The sequence below is a fragment of the Colletotrichum graminicola genome (assembly GCF_000149035.1).
Source record: "Colletotrichum graminicola M1.001 genomic scaffold supercont1.7, whole genome shotgun sequence".
NCBI classification, from domain to species: Eukaryota; Fungi; Ascomycota; class Sordariomycetes; order Glomerellales; family Glomerellaceae; genus Colletotrichum; species Colletotrichum graminicola.
The window spans coordinates 411,546-429,436 of record NW_007361011.1 but is presented as its reverse complement, the minus strand read 5'-3'; the positions used below and the strand labels follow the sequence as shown (position 1 = coordinate 429,436).

The following is a 17,891-nucleotide window of genomic DNA, read 5'->3' as shown; positions in this document are numbered from 1 at the left end:
ATGAGACACCGCGATCGGGCACGAGGGCGATCCGCTTGGTAACGACCTTCCGGCGATGATTGGTCCCATTAATGAAGGAACGGACTATACGACTACATATGATGAATCAATACGGATGAAATACGTCCAAAACTCCCAACTACCCATCCGCATCGTCACTTGGTGCGCTTAACGGCCCGATGCTGAGGTGGCCAATACCCCCCAGAGCCGCCCCGGGAAGCCAATCATGAACCGTCTTTGGGAGACTTGGGGCTTAGTCGGCTCGGCCGTAGCCCGTCATCTTCCATCTACCGGCACCAACTGGTCCGTTGGCTGAGATAGCATAGACGTTACAAGCACCACCGTCAACATCCATACTGACCGTTCCGCGTACTGCCTTGCTCACCCTGTGGAATCATCAATCCAGTCAGCGGCAGTCGCGCAAGAAGACGACATCGTGTTCCACCGTGTCACGGGTGGCCGTGGAGCGCCCTTCACCTTATGGGGACGTTGGCTTTCTTAATGGAGTTTCTGGACACAATGGCCTCGGAGTTCGCGCAAGTGCGGTCGCTTGGAGTGGATATTAAGCTTAATGTCCAAGTCTTTTACAATGGTGGGGTGAATTGCCGTTACGTGAAACCTTGTAAGAGCTACCTATAATGCGAGGAGTTATTTCTAGGATATATTGCAAGGCCTGGGTCCTTGACAGCGGATCAACGTTCAAGTTCCAACCAATCTCTTCTTTCCTTTTTTTGACACACTCAGAGCTTCGCGGATACTCTTCCGGACTGCTCCCGCGAACACAAGCCATCAATCTTCCTGACCAACTCTCGCCTGAGAATCTTACCAGTTGCGTTCCTTGGGATCTTGTCGACGGCCCAGACACCACCTCTGAGCTTCTTGTAACCGCTGACCTGCTCATTCACAGCTCGTTGGATGTCTCTCAGCTTGGCAATGACTTCTCCCTTGGCCGTCCTCCCATCATCCTTCAACACAACCCATGCGGCAGGCACCTCCGTCAGTTGGCTCTCATCCCATAGTGGCCCAACACCCGCCTCATGGACGTGGGGGTGTGAATTGACCATCTTCTCCAACTCCATGGGACTGACCTGGAAGCCTTGATACTTGATTAACTCCTTTGTCCGGCCAATAACCCACACGCGACCATGTTCGTCTATACGACAAACATCTCCAGTATTATACCAGCCTTCCACGGGGAACGCAGCTCGCTTCGCGCCTGGGTCGAAGGCGTATCCGGGTGTGATGTTGGGCCCGCGCAGCCACAGCTCTCCTGGACCGCCGGGTGGTGCATCATCCGTCGTTCCCTCTCTCTTCAGAGCGGCTTCGATGCCGGGCAACAGCTTACCGGTACAGCCATCCGGTACATCCTCGTTATGCTCTTGATAAGCCACGTAACCCGAGGCCTCCGTCATGCCGTATGCCTGCAGAAGTCTCCACGGAGCCCGGCCCAGCAACCTTGAGAGCTGTTCTGGCTTCAGTGGCGTCCCGCCGGCGATGATAGTTTGCGCCTTGGAGAAATCGTAGCGCTCCGTGATATCGGAGTCGGCGAGGGCCAGCATCACGCTGGGAACGCCTTGGAACACAGTAGCTCGCGTGGACTCGACGAGTCGTCCAAGTTCTTCGATGTTGTACTGCGGCATGGCATGATGAAACATCCCCGTGTACGGTCCGAGGAAGACGGGCGCCGTCGTCATGGCGATGTGAGCCCACGGCGTGAAGGCGACCGTTCGCGATGACGGGTTGAACATTCGGCGACCGCCATCCAGGGCAACGAGCTGCATGACGTTGGAAACGAAGTTGAAATGCGTGAGCTCAGCCCCCTTTGATTTTCCTGTTGTTCCGGAAGAGAGATGAATTGATGCGAGGCGCACAGAAGTATCGGGCCAGTGAGGAATGGGCAGCCTAGTCGAAGCCATAAAGTCATCAGGGATATGCTTCGCACCTCGACATGGCTCCACGATCGACATCATCAGTGGTCGCTTCCAGATTATATCCTGTGCGCCGAGGTCCTCCGTAGCCACGTCCACGGCCTCTTGCACAGCGGCCATCGTCGGGCCGTACGCCACCACAAAGTGCGGTCTCGAGACAGCGAGCCCATGGCCAATCTCCGAGACTTTGAGTGCATGGTTTATGGGGCACACGACTCCTCCTGTCCATAATATCGCGTGGAACAATTCAAGAAACTCCACGCTGTTTGGCAGCGCGATAACCCAACGAGCCTGATCCGGGGGGGCCAGTACGTCCTTCAGCCCCTTTGCAATTCTCCCTGCGCGATCCCTGAGCTCGCCGAGGCTAATTTTCCGGTTCGTAAGACTATCCGCCGCGATGACTTGGGACTCTGGCAATGGGGCCACACTAGTGTGGAGCAGCTCGGTGAGGTTCAAATCTCGAGGTATATCAATGGGCCGTGATGTGTATATTTTCATGGTTGCGACAGCCGGCGGGTGTACTGCGTTCCCGATTTCGGATCCTCGACTCAAAGCATGGCCGACTTGGTCGTCTTTTGGTTATCGCGGGATGCTCAAAATGAAAGGGAACACGACGGTTGCATGGCGGTATGGCCATTGCTGGCCACGCTTGATATGGATCGACTCGGAGACGAGTCGGCTTTGCTCACATCAATCGTGTAACAAGGGTGTGGCAGCTTATTGGACATATACATCGCATGGCAGCCATCGTCCGTAGAGGGTGGTACGACATCTGCATGACAGGTGGCAGTGTGGCCGAGTGACGGAAGCCTTACATTGCCACCGTGGGTAGCCGGAAGGGCGAGCGCATGCATTTCTCATGAGATCGAGGACACGTTTGTTTTCTTATCGCCCTCTGGGCGGTTTCGTCGCCGTCGTCGTCGTGGATCACGTTTCCCACGATCATCCTTGCATCTAGTGTGTGATGAGGCAGCAGTGTCAGGTCAGTACGGTTTTGGCTTCGACTCGAGAACCGGAATTTCGTCGGTACAGAGTAGGATATTGAGTTGGCATTGCTTTTTCTGGTAACAAAGGGAATATATTGATACTACTCAGCTGGGCATTGCCCAATGAAGTTCACAATACCTTTGTGTCTGTGCCTCCAAAAGTCAAAGCGGCTCTCTAGCCGGTAATTCCTCATGGACGACGGATAGACGGCCCCGGCGGCGGCGCTCTTGTACCGGCTCCGCGGTAATTACAACCTCACCCCCCCCCCCTCCCACGCGGACGAGGCCTTGAGCCAGCGTGCCGGCTTCAAGGGATCTATTCCCCAGCAGCTCGGCACCTGGATCATAGTCGCACATGGTCTGCTGCAGACGCTGGGCGGCAGCAATCCCCGCCGCTTCAAGGCGTACGGCGCCAGATTCAAGAATGTCGTCTACCCCGGTGACACCCTTGAGACGCGCATGTGGGTTGGCCAGAGCACGGAAGGGGCACGGCATTGAAATGCTGTGGCTCTGTGATTGATCGTTAGCATGCATCCATCCAGATCGAATGGCCATGCCAAGATGCTGCAAGCAAAAGCAGGCCTTCCACGGCTGCTTGCCAGAATAATGCGACATCTAACAAAACCAAGATATGTTTAGCAGATTAGCTAAAAAAATCCATTCCTTAACACTGTTTAAGAGGTACTATAACGGCCTGTCCCCAACAGCTCTGTATCCGTACGACAGCCAAAATTGTTTCACCAGCCTGACGAATATAGATGATAAAGCAGCCATCATATTGGCAAAAGTGTGAATGCGCCGAGGGGGAATCGAACCCCCGGCTCCCCGACGCTGCTGGATGGCAACGGAGAATTTTACCACTAAACCATCGGCGCGGTGTTGCTATTGTCAAAATGTTTTGATGTGAGACTTATATCCCGATGCATGTGCTTATTTTCATAATCCCCTTTTGATCGCTGAGAAGCGATATGTTAACGTCCGTCTTCAGATGTGACGCGAAGTATTGCGAGTTTTTCTCTTCATGATATACTGCAGGATCTCTAGTCGCGTTCTTGCTTCTCAGCATCGCCTCCGGCATATCCTTCACCGAGCCCCAGCTGTGCGCCTCCTCAACCGACATCGCTCACCACATTAGAACGTTACCCAGCCCATCGTTCGGTGGTTGCCGATCAGCATCCGGCATCGAGGCAACGCGCCGGCGAGAGCGGGATACTGGTTTTCTACCCGTCAAGGAACTGAGTTTCTGGTACTGGGAGCGGCCATTCCTGTAGATGAATGTGGCTGTTGTTAGTTGCTTGGATCGTCTATTAGATCCTACGAATCCCGCACAGCTTTGGGTATCATCCATACATGGTGTAGGGGCGGTAGCATTTCCACCAATCACTCTTACCAGGTTGACTAACGAACATTTCTAACTGGGTTGGGTTTATGCCTAATGCACGCCGTCATTGGGTATCCTGGCCAATGCGCAGTGACGGGTTTCGAACGAGCATGAACACTTCCGCTCAGTGATTTCCATGCCCACTTGAACACGCCATGCGGAATTGTATTTCCAGAGAGGCTGCGGGGGCACGGAACTCACGTTTGCCGTGCTTCACATTCCCCCACCACTGCAACTCTGGAAACGTGTCGAGGGAAATATGATTGGACAAGCGCATCAAAGTAAGAATCATTGGCCTGAAAAAGAAGAAGAAAAACATACAGCCGTCACCGTCAAGCGCAGGGCCAGTATGCGTGCCATGCGGACGTGAGCCTTACACTTACATACGCTCTCCCTACGAACTGCAAACAGTGTAATACCGTGACTTACCGCACAAATCTGCAAGATCTTTACACCAAACCTTGTTGGGTCACGTTTCCGGACACCCCAGCAATTCCGTTATTCATGATGACATCCTCGCCAAAGCAGACGTCACCACCGGCGACACCGGAGTTTCTCAAGCTCTCCTATCCGGCACCGCGTGTTCTTCTTGTGAGAATGGACCGACCAAGGGACCTCAACGTCATGTCCACAGCAGCACAGTGGGAGATGAACTCAGTATGGAAGTGGTTCGACCAAGAGCCCAATCTTAGCGTTGCAGTCATCACCGGGACAGGACGGGCGTTCTCGGCCGGGGCAGATCTGAAGGAGTGGAGCGCCAGCATGGCAGCCAACGCCGACCCGAGTAAACGCATGGGCAACGCTCCCGCCTTCACGCCCTTGAGCCGGCGACTGGGCAAGAAGCCCGTCATCGCGGCCGTCAATGGCCTCGCGATGGGCGGTGGGTGCGAGTTTGTTGTCAATTGCGATATTGTCGTAGCCGCAGAGGATGCATATTTCGGACTTCCGGAGGTCAAGAGAGGCATTGCGGCCATCGGCGGCGCTCTGCCGCGGCTTATACGGACAATCGGCCTCCAAAGAGCAAGTGAGTTTGCACTAACGGGACGCAATGTTTCGGCACAAGAGATGGCAGAATGGGGGGTCGTGAACAAGGTGGTGCCCAAGGAGAATGTTCTTGATGAGGCGGTGCGTTATGCGAAAATGATTGCGGCCAATTCCCCAGACGCCATCATCTGCACCAGAGCAGGGTTGAGACAGGGCTGGGAGACGGCATCGGTAGAGAAGGCGACCGAATGGACTTTGGAAAACGAGTTTGCGGAGCTGCAGAAGGGCGAGAATATCATCGAGGGTCTCAAGGCGTTTTCCGAGAAGCGAGAACCCAATTGGAAGGGCAGTCGACTGTAACAATATAATTCCAAAAAACAAGCCCACCAGCATAAAGGTTATCAGACCCTATATTGGCAACCCGACTAACCACTTCTATGTATATTTTCATGCTCTGCTCAACCCACACGCAGCACTTCGTGGCGAGCAAGCTGATAGTGTAGACTTGGCGGACTGCCAGCCTTGGCGAGTCAATCGACGAAGCTCCTGTGAGTTGGCATGACATATGAATGCTTCTATTGCTGCTCCGAGTACATGAAGTGGTGTATATTGAGCAGTAGCCGTTTCCAGATGAGACGGCTTCCCGGACCAGCTCGGGATATGGTTTCAAAGCCCGGGGAACTCTTTACCACACCATCGTTCCCAAGTCTCAACCAATCCCATGATTTGACACTGAGCTCTCAGCTCTGCCACCCCTGCAAAACATGTGCCACCAGCAGACACCTACCTCAACTCGTCCAGTGTTCTTCCCTGCCGGGTCGCGCAAAACAGCGCAGAGAGAGGCCTTCGTCGCCTAAACCGATTCCATGAATGAGTTTCGGAGAGGTTCGAGCTCTCCGGGGAAGACCTTGCTTGCGCACACAAGCTACTATGTACTATTAATCAGGAATGACTAGGGAGGGAGTGGCGGCGGGCCGAACACAGGCTCTGTGCCCTCCAGTTCATCTCAACACAGCTTGTCATCTATCATTTTCTGTTGCTGCTTATACATTCCTCCATGTTCGTCCTTTTTTTCTTTTTCCTTTTTGCAGATCGACACCTTAACTCAAGGGTGTACAAGACTCGAGCACGGCCTCGTTCAAGGGAGCAGATCTCTTCATGGCGGTTCGACAAACTCGATCCTCTTCATCGAACACCTGACAACAATTCCGTGTGAGCTGGCTCCCGCATATCAGTCCCCTGACTATTCGTCATGGACACCACGAAGTCTGAGTCCTACCACGAGCACGATGGGACGTCGATGAATAGGTATCGCGATCTCGACCTGTCGATCGACCGAGATGACGCCTCCTCGATATGTTCGGATGCGCTGGGAGACGATCTGCCTCCTGGATACTACTTCTCTCCCCAGTTCTTAGGTGCCATGGCGGTCAGTTGAATTTTATGTGATTTCCTCATCCAGTGACTTATACCATGACAGGGGTTTTGCCTCTCGGCGATATCAGCCTACATCTTTCTGATACTGCCAACCAACGTACTGACGTTTATCAATGCCGATATTGGTATGAGAATTCGCAATGCTTACCTCTCATTCCTAGAAGCTAATTTCGGCTATTAGGCCCGAGCCCGTATATATCCTGGGTAAACATCGCGAGAACGCTGTCGTTGTCATTTACGTATACGATCCTCGGCCGCTTGTCAGACCTTTTCGGCAGACGCTGGTTCTTCATTGGCGGTAACATTGTCGCCATGCTCGGTATCGTTATTTGTGCTGTCGCAAAGAATGTCGAAACTCTCATTGTTGGCGCCGCCGTGTATGGCCTGGGTGAGACGGTTCAGCTCAGCTTTAACGTTGCTATCGGAGAATTAGTTCCCAATAAGCATCGTCCCAACGTGCTGTCTCTGATATTTCTGACCAACGCCCCTATTCCGACCTTTGGTCCTTTCATCGGTAAGCATCTGCTACACGACAAAAGCGCCATTCTTTGCTAATACCGACCAGCACGGAAGTTTGTCGAAAACCCCAACTTGAGCTGGAGATGGTGCTTTTACATCAACATCATCGTTGTTGGTCTCGCCATCGTTCTACTCTATTTGTTTTATCATCCACCCACTTTCGATCTGCTCCATGACCGCAAGACCAAACGTGAATTACTCAAGGAACTTGACTGTGAGTCAACTCCCCACCAACTTACCTGTTATAATGCTGATATGGGGAAAGATGTTGGGATCTTCCTTTGGACGGTAGGTCTTACCCTCCTTTTGTTGGGTGTTTCTTGGGGAGGAGTGATGTTCCCCTGGGACTCGGCGGCCACCATCTCGACTTTGGTTATCGGCACTGCCCTCCTCGCGGCACTTTTCTGCTGGGAAGCGTTCGCGGACCTCAAATATCCTGCTATTCCGGTCAAGTTCTTCGCCAACCGGGGCTTTATGTCGCTGGTCTGCTGCGCGACAGTTGCAACCGTAGGTAGACGCGGTATCGGTCTTTGTCCGCTTTTGCTAAACATGCGACAGATGTTTTACTACTCCGCTGTCCTTCTCTGGCCGCAGCAGGTTCAGGCGCTCTACACAACGGACATTACATACGCTGGCTGGCTTTCGGTAAGCGGATCTTCCAATGATGCACATACCTGTTCATCAACTTACCCTTTTGCAGACGACTGTGGGCAGTGCGACAGCACTAGGCCAGATCTGCGCAGGAGTAATCATCAGATGGGGAGGAAATGCCCGATATTGGATAGTATTCTCGACATTTGCAATGGTTGGCTTCGTTGGCGCTCTCGCGTCCTTGACCCCCGAAACGCTAAATGCCGGAATCGCCTTGACAATACTGGGGCCTTTCTTCGTCGGCTTTATTGAACTGACATCTCTCGCTCTGGCTCCGCTATTCTGCAAGCCATCAGACATCGGGCTCGCGTCGGGTCTTTTGGCGTCGATCCGCTCTGCTGGGGGGTCTATCGCCGTTGCTGTGTATACCACTATCCTGTCCAACCGCCTCGCTACCGAGATTCCCGCGGCCATAAGCGGCCCGGCTGTCGCCGCGGGACTGCCCGAGAGTCAACTCCCAGGCCTTATCAAAGCGGCAGTGGCAGGAAAGCTGGCAGCTTTCCCCGGCTTGACCAGCGCTGTGAAGGCTGCCGTCACGAAAGTATTGCCCGATGCGTACACAAAGGCTTTTGAGACTGTATATCTAGCAAGTCTAGGGTTCGGGGCTATTGCCATAGTTGGGTGCTTGTTCGCCAAAGACGCGCAAGAGCATTTAACGGACAGAGTTGTACGACGGATGGGGAATGGAAAGAGATCATGATGACTTTTTGTTCGTTGGGCCACAGTGGTTCAGAGGAAAGGTTGAAACTATGTACTAATTAATAGATCGCATCCGAGCCTATTTCTGAGAAACTATGCTTGCTTCAATAACTGTCAGACGTTGAGATGTATCAGACCACAAGATGAAGGCTCGCGAGAGGTTGAGTTTCTGGAGCCTCAGAGATGCCAATTTGACATTTCGACAAGATGGTTGTCGGAGCAAAAGTTCTGAAAAGTTTGTTGAAGGTCTCGCATCGACGGCATGACCACGTCGTCAAAGTGGGGGGAGACATCAAAACCGCTTCTTCGACGATAACCCGGAGCTAGAATGGGTATGGATATCGATATGCTGGACTAGTTGTGGCTTATTCCAGTGTGATGAATAGATCGGAGCCCACGGTCATGAGCAATATACCGATCTGGCTTGAACGTGATCGGCACTACCCATGACGATGTGGCTCAGATTCGGGTACAAATCATGATCCTTTCTCGAAGTCTATTGTTGAAATGTCAGTTAAGAAACCAGCCGAAGTCGGTTGGGCGATGCCAAAAAATGTCCCTATTCGTCTTGTGGGATCTGTTTCGGCATGTGGGAGTGTTCCCAGAGGAAAGGAGGCTTAAACGACGGCGACTCCGCCTTGAATAAAAGAGCTTGCGCGTAATACCACATCCGAAAGCTTGGCTTGGCTCGCCCACTACATTGTGCTTTTCGGGGTGCTGGAAGGCAAGGATAATGTAAAGTAAAGTATATGGAGGTAGTATCCGCGAGGGGGTTGGTTTGTTATTCTTGGGTCATGGCTGGTTGTAGGCTAAGAAGAACCGGTTAAGATCCTGATAAGGTATTTGGATCTATAAGGGTTTTACAATGATCTCTGTGCCAATGAAACTAGAGTATGCCCCAGATTGGGCCAGTTTGTTGTCGTCCTCGATGTCGTCCTAATCCCGACTTAATACTATGTACTACCCATGTTGGTGAGAGCACCGAGTTCCCACGGTCATCTCTACAAAGGGGAATGCTGGTGTCAAATATATTCAGAGCCAGGCTTGTCTATTCTGCTTTAAGAACTCTGCCTCTTTTGAAGTCCAGGAAATTAGAAGCCTACTGGTTCCATCGCCCACACATCCCCAGTGAACGAGGCTTGGGAAGATCGATGGTGGGTTTGTATCCACACTGCAAGCTGAGCAACGAACTTGCGTCAACGTGGTGACGCGGCTCGTGGAGGGATTCGTATGTGATTAGAGTTCAAGTAGGGCCCCATTGATTATAACAACTCCAGATCGAAGCCGGCAAGAATAGGATAGATGCTCATTATCAGATCACACTCACTCTTCAATAACACGACTCCCGCTTCCTAGAGCCCTTCACTTAAGCCACTGCCCTTCTTTCATAATTCAGGAGACCACCGTTAGGATGCGTTTCTCCTCCGTCGCCACCGCCCTTGCCCTTCTCTCCAAAGCTGTTGCCCACCCCGGTCACGACCTCGCCGAGGAAATTGCTGAGCGCCGCGCTTTCTTGAGCACTGTCAAGCCTTCCAACCTCGGCCACTGCGCCAACAAGCTCACAGCCCGTGGCTTCACGGCTCGCAATATCGCTCGCCGCACCTTCCAGGTCAAGCAGGCTCGCCAGAAGCGTAACATCAAGAAGCGTGACTCCGCCGGCGTTCTTCCTACAAGCCACAACGCGACAAACCTCGGCTACACCCTCAACACCAAGGCTGCCACCCTGTTCTCCGGCAGCAAGTCCTGCATCTTAACCCCCGAGGTGACTCAGGGCCCTTACTGTAAGTAAAACCCAGGTAGCGTCTTGGCAGACAACCCTCCGTGATCTCATGTGCTGACTGGCACCCCTATCACAGACGTCTCTGGCGAGTACGTACGCCGCAACCTCATCGACGACCAAGAGGGCATAGATATCACCCTAGACTACCAAGTCGTTGACGTCGAGACCTGCGAGCCTGTGCCGAAGGTCTATCTCGAGATGTGGCACTGCAACGCCACCGGCGTCTACAGCGGCATCGTCGTCTCGGGTAACGGTGACTCCTCCGACGAGAGCAACATCGACAACACGTTTCTCCGTGGCATCCAGCTCACCGACGATGACGGTGTCGTCCAGTTCGAGTCCATCTTCCCTGGCCATTACACCTCCCGCACCACCCACATCCACTTGCTCGTCCACACTAACGCCACAATCTCCGCCAACAACACCCTCGGCAGCGTGAACACTGCTAGCCACGTCGGTCAGGCCTTCTTCGACGAGGAACTCATCTCTGCTGTCGAAGGATTTGCCCCTTACAACACCAACACCCAGCAGCTCACCACCAACGCCAATGGTGGCATCTTCGGCGAGGAGACTGCCACCAACGGAGTTGATCCGCTGATGGAGTATACCCTGCTCGGCGACAGCATCACCGACGGTCTCTTTGCTTGGATGGCGTTTGGTATCAACACCACGCTGTTCAGCAGCGTCACCCCCGCCGCTTTCTACTATGCCGGGGGCGGTGTTGTCAACTCCAACTCTGGCGGCGGCGGTGGCAGCGGCGCTCCCCCCAACGGCCCCGCTACCGGTGCCGCCTCCTCTCGAGTCGCCGACACCAGTGCTGCCCCCACAGTCGATGCCTCTTGTTGATAGAAAAGATGCTCTTCTGCAACAGTCTCATCGACGGAATTGTCAGCCTGCATAAACCTCGCATTGTGTCTGTATTCTATAAACATTCACTACGCATAGCTATTCTGAAGATGGATGGCGTATAGAGACGGCTTTGTTACACAGCTACCGCTCATCTCATAAACCAAACCAACTTTCTTTCCGTCAATCAACCTTCCCTGGCGGGAGGAGAGTAGGCTTATACTGGTGAAATGTCATGTGACTAACATAGAGTCATCCTTGTACGCTGGCAAATCATTCTCAGCAATGTAATAGTTTTCCTTCACTGAGCATATGTTAAAAGGTCATTCGCTAACTTGGCGGAACGATCTACCACTGATGCCAACCCTAGTTATTTTGAACACTGGCTGGACTTCAACATTAAAGACTACTAACATAATCTACAGGTGATCCTGACTACTTTGCCCTAGACGACATATCCTCAGCATGTCGCTGAGCACTTATGCAGTGGGAGTTGGCAAGCATGAGCAGGCGGAGCTCACCCTAGAGATGACGTTGGTTGGGCAAGCCTCTGCGGCATACTGGGGAACAACCGCAATATCCGCGATGAAGGTCTTTGTGAACTCCCCGCAGAACGCCTGGCTCTCCTCTAGCCGGCCGGGAACGTTGGAGGCCCTCAGGGCGCGCAGGCAGTTGTCGGCGCTGCAGCTCTTGGGCTTGCACTCCTCCCTCTTGGTCATCTTGACCAGGTAGCCACCGCGCTCAATCGTGTTGACAAAGATGAAGCCCGACTTGAAATAGGCATACGAGGACCACGTGCCGGAGAACTGTATCGCACCACCCCCGGGTAGGGAGTCGTCCTCGGGGTAGATGTCAAAGTATGCAATTTCGCAAACTGAGTTACCAGTGGGGTCTTCGGGCACTGAAGAGATGTCCCACACACGGACGCCGGCGCCGTAGTTCGACTGGAAGAGCAAGTCCCCGACGACATATTGGTTGTGGTCGATGCCCTTGACGGTGCCCTTGAAGATGCCGGTCTGGCGAGGGGCCTCCAGGGATCGGATATCCCAGATGTAAGTCACCGGGTATCCGTCAGCAGCAGGGCCCGCCAAGTCATCCTCGTCGTACTCGTCATCCATGAAGAGCCATTCTACCAAAATGTCAGCTGGGCTCCTTCCAGTACTTCGGGCACGCATTACCTTGCCAGTTCAAGTCATTAACCCAGCCCTGGTGGGTGAAGGTGGCGCCCTCGTAGCTCGTGCGGGAAATGATCTTGGAGTTCTTCTTGTCAGAAACGTCGTAGATGGTCAACGTGTCCTCGTTGTAGCCGTAGCAGATGTCACGGCCGTTGTACTTGGCATCGGGCCCCCGGTAAATGAGACATTGCGCCTGAAAGAATGAGGTGAGCACACAACTTCAGGAGGCGAGCCTCTCAAGCGAATTTTATTATTGTTCAAGAGACTTACATCATGAACGTAGCCGTCTTGACCGTCGCAGCCCAGGAAGACGGGATTGCTCGGGTCCTCGATGTCGTAGAAGTGAAGACCGCCCATGCAGCCCTCGTTGCGGGGCTGAACACCAACGGCGACGGCGTACTTGGCTTCTTCGTTCACCACAACATTGTGACTGCGGCCCAGCGGAAGAGACTCGATGAAGTGGCCGGTAAGGTCATCCTCGTTTGTGAAAAGGACCGGCGCTGCGGCGGGTTCGATATCCAGAAGCTTGTGGCGTGGCTAGTTAGCAAGGTGTGCCACACTGGACATGGAGAATGGCTCACCTTCTTCATATCAAAGATCTGGACGCCATGGCCCTCAAGCTCAGATCCGATCAGCATATAATGCTGATAGGGCCGGATTTCATGCCAGTAGGCTCTGTCGCCAACAGGTGAGTAGGTCGGCCTGGTGACTGGTTAGCCATCATCGGTTGCATCGTCACGTCCGCAGCATGTGGTTATTCTTACAAGAATCCAAGATTCAGCATCTTCCCTTCAGGCAAGATCTCGATGAAGGCGCATCCATCAAACATGCCGCTGACTATTTCTACTGGTTAGAATGGATGGTTGTGGTTGTTACGTGGAGGAGTATCTCACCGATGAACTCTCGGCCGGAATCGGGGTCAGTCCAGCCCCAAGAGGAGCTTCCACTCTTTCCACGATAATCTGTGTTGGGCGAACCCAGGGTGGCATGGTTGACAAAGTCATAGAGATCCATCTGTGGGCGGGCGACTGCGTCAACATCATTGAAGATGAGCATCCTCGCAGCCGAAAAAACTTACGTTTTTGCACTTGAACTTGTGCAGAGGGCTGTCCGGGATCGCCTCGGCGTATCCGTTGACGCATTTGGTGTAGCCGAGTCTAGGCCATTGGGACGAGTTCATGAGGCCAACGGCTTCTTCGGCTTCCCAGTGTGCCTTGAAGAACGATTAGCTTCTATGTTTGAGTGGACGAGGGTGCCCGTTTACAATCTTCATAGACATGAGTCTGTCGTGGATCACGCCCGAGTCGTAAAGCTCTGCTATATATTAGCAAGCCACTCTAAGCCATATCCATAGACATTCCGTACCGGCTGCGCGAGCCTCATCCTTTGGGAGCTCTCTGGCTTGAACCGCAACGGCTGCCAACGTCACGGCGCTGGTTACCGAGTTGAGGCGCATGCTGGGAGGAATTGAAGCGAAAGAACTGAATTTAATCTACACGAGACAAATCGAGGCTCTGCTGCAGCTAAAGGAATCCTAGGCACGCAGAATTGTGGTGAGTTGAGACTGAACCAATAAGCCAGACAAGGTCGAATGCGCGACATGGCCAACTTCTTTAAATGCCCTCGTTCTCCAGTGTCTGGCATCGTTCTAGGGCCGTTCATGTCTCCACGATTTCTCAAAAAGGCAGGAAACGAAACTCTTGGCGGACAGCGGTGTTTACCAAGTTCCGGGAGTCGAGCCGTTGGGGCCCTTGGCTGCTCCGTTTCCTCCAGTCCCGACCTCTTTTCCAGAACCACTCCGCCTCCGTCAAGATTGCTACCCCGCGTGCGGACCGGCCTTTGGACTCGGGTCCAGGATGGATCTGGAAGGAGGCAAGAGATTGGTTCGGCGAGCCAAGACAGCCAAGCTTTGTCCAGATAAGCACAAGTTCTGCCCGCTGGAACCCGAATGCTACGCTCCGGTTAATTGAGCAGCAGACATCCCAGTTCACAGCCAATACCAAGAGAACCTGCAGGCGGTTGGTTCTTTTGCGGCTGGGCGCCACGCTAGCAAAAGATTTGCATCGCGTTGATAGGGGCCGAGGTTGTTGACGGACCTCGTCTTTTGACAAGGGTACCTGCAGGAGTCAATAGCTGTGGTGAGCGGAAAATCGCTATCGGCCTACTACTAGATCCAAAGATGATACAGAGAACGCCAAAGGTTGGACATAATTCACCACTCATAATTATACAAAAGATCGTTTCGTCCTTTGACCACCGATTACGAGACCTGGTCGACGCCGGGACAGGGGAGGCTTACCTTGGCAACATGTTCTGGAAGACCTCGCCTCTCCATGGCTTCGTGGTAACTCATTTAGACAGAATTGCCTATGAGCCCGATGTTTTCTGGGATTCTTGGACAAGGAATGACTAATTAGATGTTCGAAATTGCTTAGGACCATCAGCACTACTTTGAATTGAACAGCCTCTGCGTAAATGCTTTGAACAAAACCAAGAGCTCGAGCACAATTTCCCACAATCATCGACATCACTACAAGCGACTAGAGAACGAGAAAATAGCATCCAGTTAAACCAAGCCGGTATGTAAAGGCCGATACTACATTGCAGTCCCTGGTGTCCATCATCGGTGCCTTGCAGGGTTGGCTGACGGAGCTCCGGATATGAGTGAGGGGAACTCCGTAAAGTGCAGCACAATCATTACGGAACAATAAGTGCCACGGTTTCTCCATCTGCATTCCATAATCTATCGATTGCTTGTGTACTTTGCATTTTGTCTACTCCGTACACCATCATGAGTTGGGCTCCCGGCAACACTTTGACGGTCCCCTTGGGTATTTCCCTCAAACCGATGATGGACCCATGATCGGTCTTGCCAGTCTTTGCATCATGTATAACGAAGTCCAGCCCGGTCTACACAAGTACCGGCCGATGTTCACAACATCGGCCGTCCCGTGTTCGCCGGGCGCCTAGGTGTAATATCTTGGTATCGGCCCGGAGCAGAGACTACAGCCAAACCTTATACGTATAATACACCCTCTAGATTAAACAAACTTTCGGCTTATTACCGCCCAGCTTCTTGCTGGACTCCATCACACAACCTTTTTCAGATGCAGTCCAACCTGCACCGTTCTCGCGCAGAAGAAGACAAAAACCGACGCCAACATCACGAGGCCGCAGAACAGCTGCAACCCCAGGTAGCTGCCACCCTGCGACGCGACAATGGCGCCGGCTATGGGGCTGCCCGTGAGCGCGCCGAAGGACTGGACGGCAAACGCGGTGCCCGTGCGGATGCCGATCTGTCTAACGTCAGAGATCTGGGCGATGCAAGCCGGAACCAGCGAGATGAAGCCGCCAGAGGAGAAGCCAAAGATGATGAGGAAGACGATGATGGCCGCGTTGTTCTTGCCGGGGATCCACAGGCCGAGGCAGAAGACGGCGCTGACCAAGGTGATGAGGACCATGACGTTATACCGGCCAAATTTGTCGGCGACAATGCCGGGGATGATGCGGCCGAGAATGCTACAGTTAATTCGTCAGCACGACCGACCAACCGAGGGAGAGGCTTCGTTCGTCGGACCCCGAGGGCACTGCACTCACCTGGTGGCATTCATAATGGGGAGCAGGTAGATGACCAGGTTCTCGTTCATCCCCTTGGCCCTCGCCTGCAAGATGACAAAGTTGAAGGGCAGGAACATGCCCCAGAAGAATAGGAACATGGCGCACACGGTGATGGCCATCGGCGGCTCCCGTAGGCTGTCGACGTACTCCTTGAGCACGAGCGGACGGGGCCGCGGCGGCAGCCGCGACTTGACTGTCAGACATGAGACGCCCAGCAGTAACAGGAAGAGGAACGCGACGGCGCGTATGGCCCACGGGAAGCCGACCTGGGCGATCATCTTGCTCATCATGATGGGCAGGACGACGCCGCCGACGGATGAGCCGGACACAATGATGCCGAAGGCAGCGGCGCGGCGGCGGAAGAACCACGACGTCACCGACGCCATCGCGGCGTTGAAGCACGCGCTGGAGCCGACGGACGAAACGATGCTCTGGGCCAGGATGAACTGGTAGTACTGCGTCGACAGGCTCGTCATCATGAGGCCGAAGACGTAGACGACGGTGCCGCCGTACATTAGGTACTTGGGGCCGTACGAGTCATACAGACGACCGAACTGCGGCGGCATGTTAGCGAACGCGCACGCGCTGTCACAACTTCCGGTGGTGGCACGGAACATGGAAACTCACCACGACGCCCATGAAGGTCTGCGTCCACACCTGCATACTGGTGATCCACGCGACCGTCGATGGAGGGTACTCGCGCAGCGGGCCCTGCATGTAGTACGCCTGGAACACGCCGACGCAGTTGATCAAGCCGAAGGTGCAGAACAGAGTCAACCAGCCTCCAAAGACCATGCTCCAGGCTGCGGCGCCGCCATCGGGGAAGTCGGCCGGATTTATGCCCGGCGGGGCGGCGGGAGCCGGCGGCGCCCCTTCGCCAGGCTTGGTCTCGGCGTCGGCGTTGGGGCCGACGCGATGATGCACGGGCGCTAGGCCGCCCTTCTCGAGGTCGGTCTCGGCAACGTTGGATGGTTCCGGGTACATGTTGGCGTCCGTCTCGCGCTGTTGTGAGGGGACGCGGTCGAGGGAATGACGGGCTGAAGACGAAGAGGAGGAGTCGTACGGCAACCGGTCCGCCTTCTCGGCGTCCGCCATCGTCGCCGGGTGCGACCTGACCATGACGGTTGACGAGGCGGACGAGGTCGATAAGCCGTCGTTGGAGTGTCGCATCCTCTGCTTGTGTCGGTCCGTTGCCTTCACCTCAGTGTTGTGGTGTTTATGTGGCCGTCTTCCTGCCGGTTCCTTCTTCTCCTTACTCTTCTTTTTCTTTTTCCTTTTTTTTCTGTCTGAGCATGTCCCGTCCGCTGTTCGAAAAACCCTCCCGCAAAGGCGATTTGTCCTCTTGAACCCCCCCTTTCCGGCTGGTTGATGTTATTCCTATTTACCGCTTTGGAGCAAAATGGGAATGAAACGCTCGATGAGGGACACCGTACAGGGAAACGTAAGTGGGGCGAAACGGTCGCGTCGTTTTCAGTATCTTCGTGTTTTCGATGCAACGTTTACTCCTGGTTGGGTTCCTCGCTGGCGAATGGCTCCGGAGATTTGATTACGGAGTGGTGGCCAAGTCTTGTTATTTTTCTTATTATTTCTCAACGGCGGATGGATGCAGATGCAAGAGTCCTGGTCGAAGATGTGTTCAGACGACAAGACTATTGATGGAATCCAAGGGGAGGGAGTGTAATATTTAACGGTAAAAGATTGACTCGCTTTATGTCCGCGGTCTCGGGGAATTCAGTCTGGGACCGAGAGAATATCGGAGAAGAGCAACTTCAAACAGCCCCATGCTTGAATTTGACAACACGCCCTTCAGGATCGACGCAATTCCTGATCCCCATATCCTGCATGGGGAGGGGCAGGAGGAAGGGATGCAACGGTGGCGATCAACTC

The 17,891-nt window shown here is 53.8% G+C and overlaps 7 protein-coding genes and 1 non-coding gene across 8 annotated transcripts; 3 read left to right on the top strand and 5 right to left on the bottom strand.

Moving 5' to 3' along the window:
• Positions 1 to 740: 740 nt before the first annotated feature.
• GLRG_01790 (AMP-binding enzyme) lies at positions 741 to 2,426 on the bottom strand (the record flags this gene model as incomplete). Its single annotated transcript, XM_008093124.1, has 1 exon — positions 741 to 2,426. The coding sequence occupies one exon, from the start codon at positions 2,424 to 2,426 to the stop codon at positions 741 to 743; it is 1,686 nt and encodes a 561-aa protein (XP_008091315.1).
• Positions 2,427 to 3,076: 650 nt separating this feature from the next.
• Positions 3,077 to 3,409, bottom strand: GLRG_01789 (uncharacterized protein; the record flags this gene model as incomplete). The annotated part of the gene is made up of 1 exon (XM_008093123.1): positions 3,077 to 3,409. The coding sequence occupies one exon, from the start codon at positions 3,407 to 3,409 to the stop codon at positions 3,077 to 3,079; it is 333 nt and encodes a 110-aa protein (XP_008091314.1).
• A 299-nt stretch (positions 3,410 to 3,708) lies between these two features.
• On the bottom strand, positions 3,709 to 3,789 carry GLRG_13057. The gene has a single exon. It is a non-coding gene; the product is annotated as a tRNA-Gly (tRNA).
• Positions 3,790 to 4,802: 1,013 nt separating this feature from the next.
• Positions 4,803 to 5,639, top strand: GLRG_01788 (enoyl-CoA hydratase/isomerase; the record flags this gene model as incomplete). Its single annotated transcript, XM_008093122.1, has 1 exon — positions 4,803 to 5,639. The coding sequence occupies one exon, from the start codon at positions 4,803 to 4,805 to the stop codon at positions 5,637 to 5,639; it is 837 nt and encodes a 278-aa protein (XP_008091313.1).
• Positions 5,640 to 6,531: 892 nt separating this feature from the next.
• On the top strand, positions 6,532 to 8,586 carry GLRG_01787 (fungal trichothecene efflux pump; the record flags this gene model as incomplete). Its single annotated transcript, XM_008093121.1, has 7 exons — positions 6,532 to 6,708; positions 6,760 to 6,841; positions 6,898 to 7,230; positions 7,282 to 7,449; positions 7,501 to 7,742; positions 7,794 to 7,880; positions 7,936 to 8,586. 7 exons carry the CDS (start codon positions 6,532 to 6,534, stop codon positions 8,584 to 8,586), a joined length of 1,740 nt encoding a protein of 579 aa, XP_008091312.1.
• Positions 8,587 to 9,996: 1,410 nt separating this feature from the next.
• On the top strand, positions 9,997 to 11,211 carry GLRG_01786 (uncharacterized protein; the record flags this gene model as incomplete). The annotated part of the gene is made up of 2 exons (XM_008093120.1): positions 9,997 to 10,366; positions 10,442 to 11,211. 2 exons carry the CDS (start codon positions 9,997 to 9,999, stop codon positions 11,209 to 11,211), a joined length of 1,140 nt encoding a protein of 379 aa, XP_008091311.1.
• Positions 11,212 to 11,690: 479 nt separating this feature from the next.
• Positions 11,691 to 13,842, bottom strand: GLRG_01785 (uncharacterized protein; the record flags this gene model as incomplete). Its single annotated transcript, XM_008093119.1, has 9 exons — positions 11,691 to 12,340; positions 12,390 to 12,579; positions 12,657 to 12,911; positions 12,968 to 13,088; positions 13,151 to 13,223; positions 13,280 to 13,400; positions 13,465 to 13,599; positions 13,651 to 13,700; positions 13,752 to 13,842. The coding sequence occupies 9 exons, from the start codon at positions 13,840 to 13,842 to the stop codon at positions 11,691 to 11,693; spliced, it is 1,686 nt and encodes a 561-aa protein (XP_008091310.1).
• Positions 13,843 to 15,475: 1,633 nt separating this feature from the next.
• GLRG_01784 (major facilitator superfamily transporter) lies at positions 15,476 to 17,174 on the bottom strand (the record flags this gene model as incomplete). The annotated part of the gene is made up of 3 exons (XM_008093118.1): positions 15,476 to 15,905; positions 15,984 to 16,558; positions 16,632 to 17,174. 3 exons carry the CDS (start codon positions 17,172 to 17,174, stop codon positions 15,476 to 15,478), a joined length of 1,548 nt encoding a protein of 515 aa, XP_008091309.1.
• Positions 17,175 to 17,891: the final 717 nt, after the last annotated feature.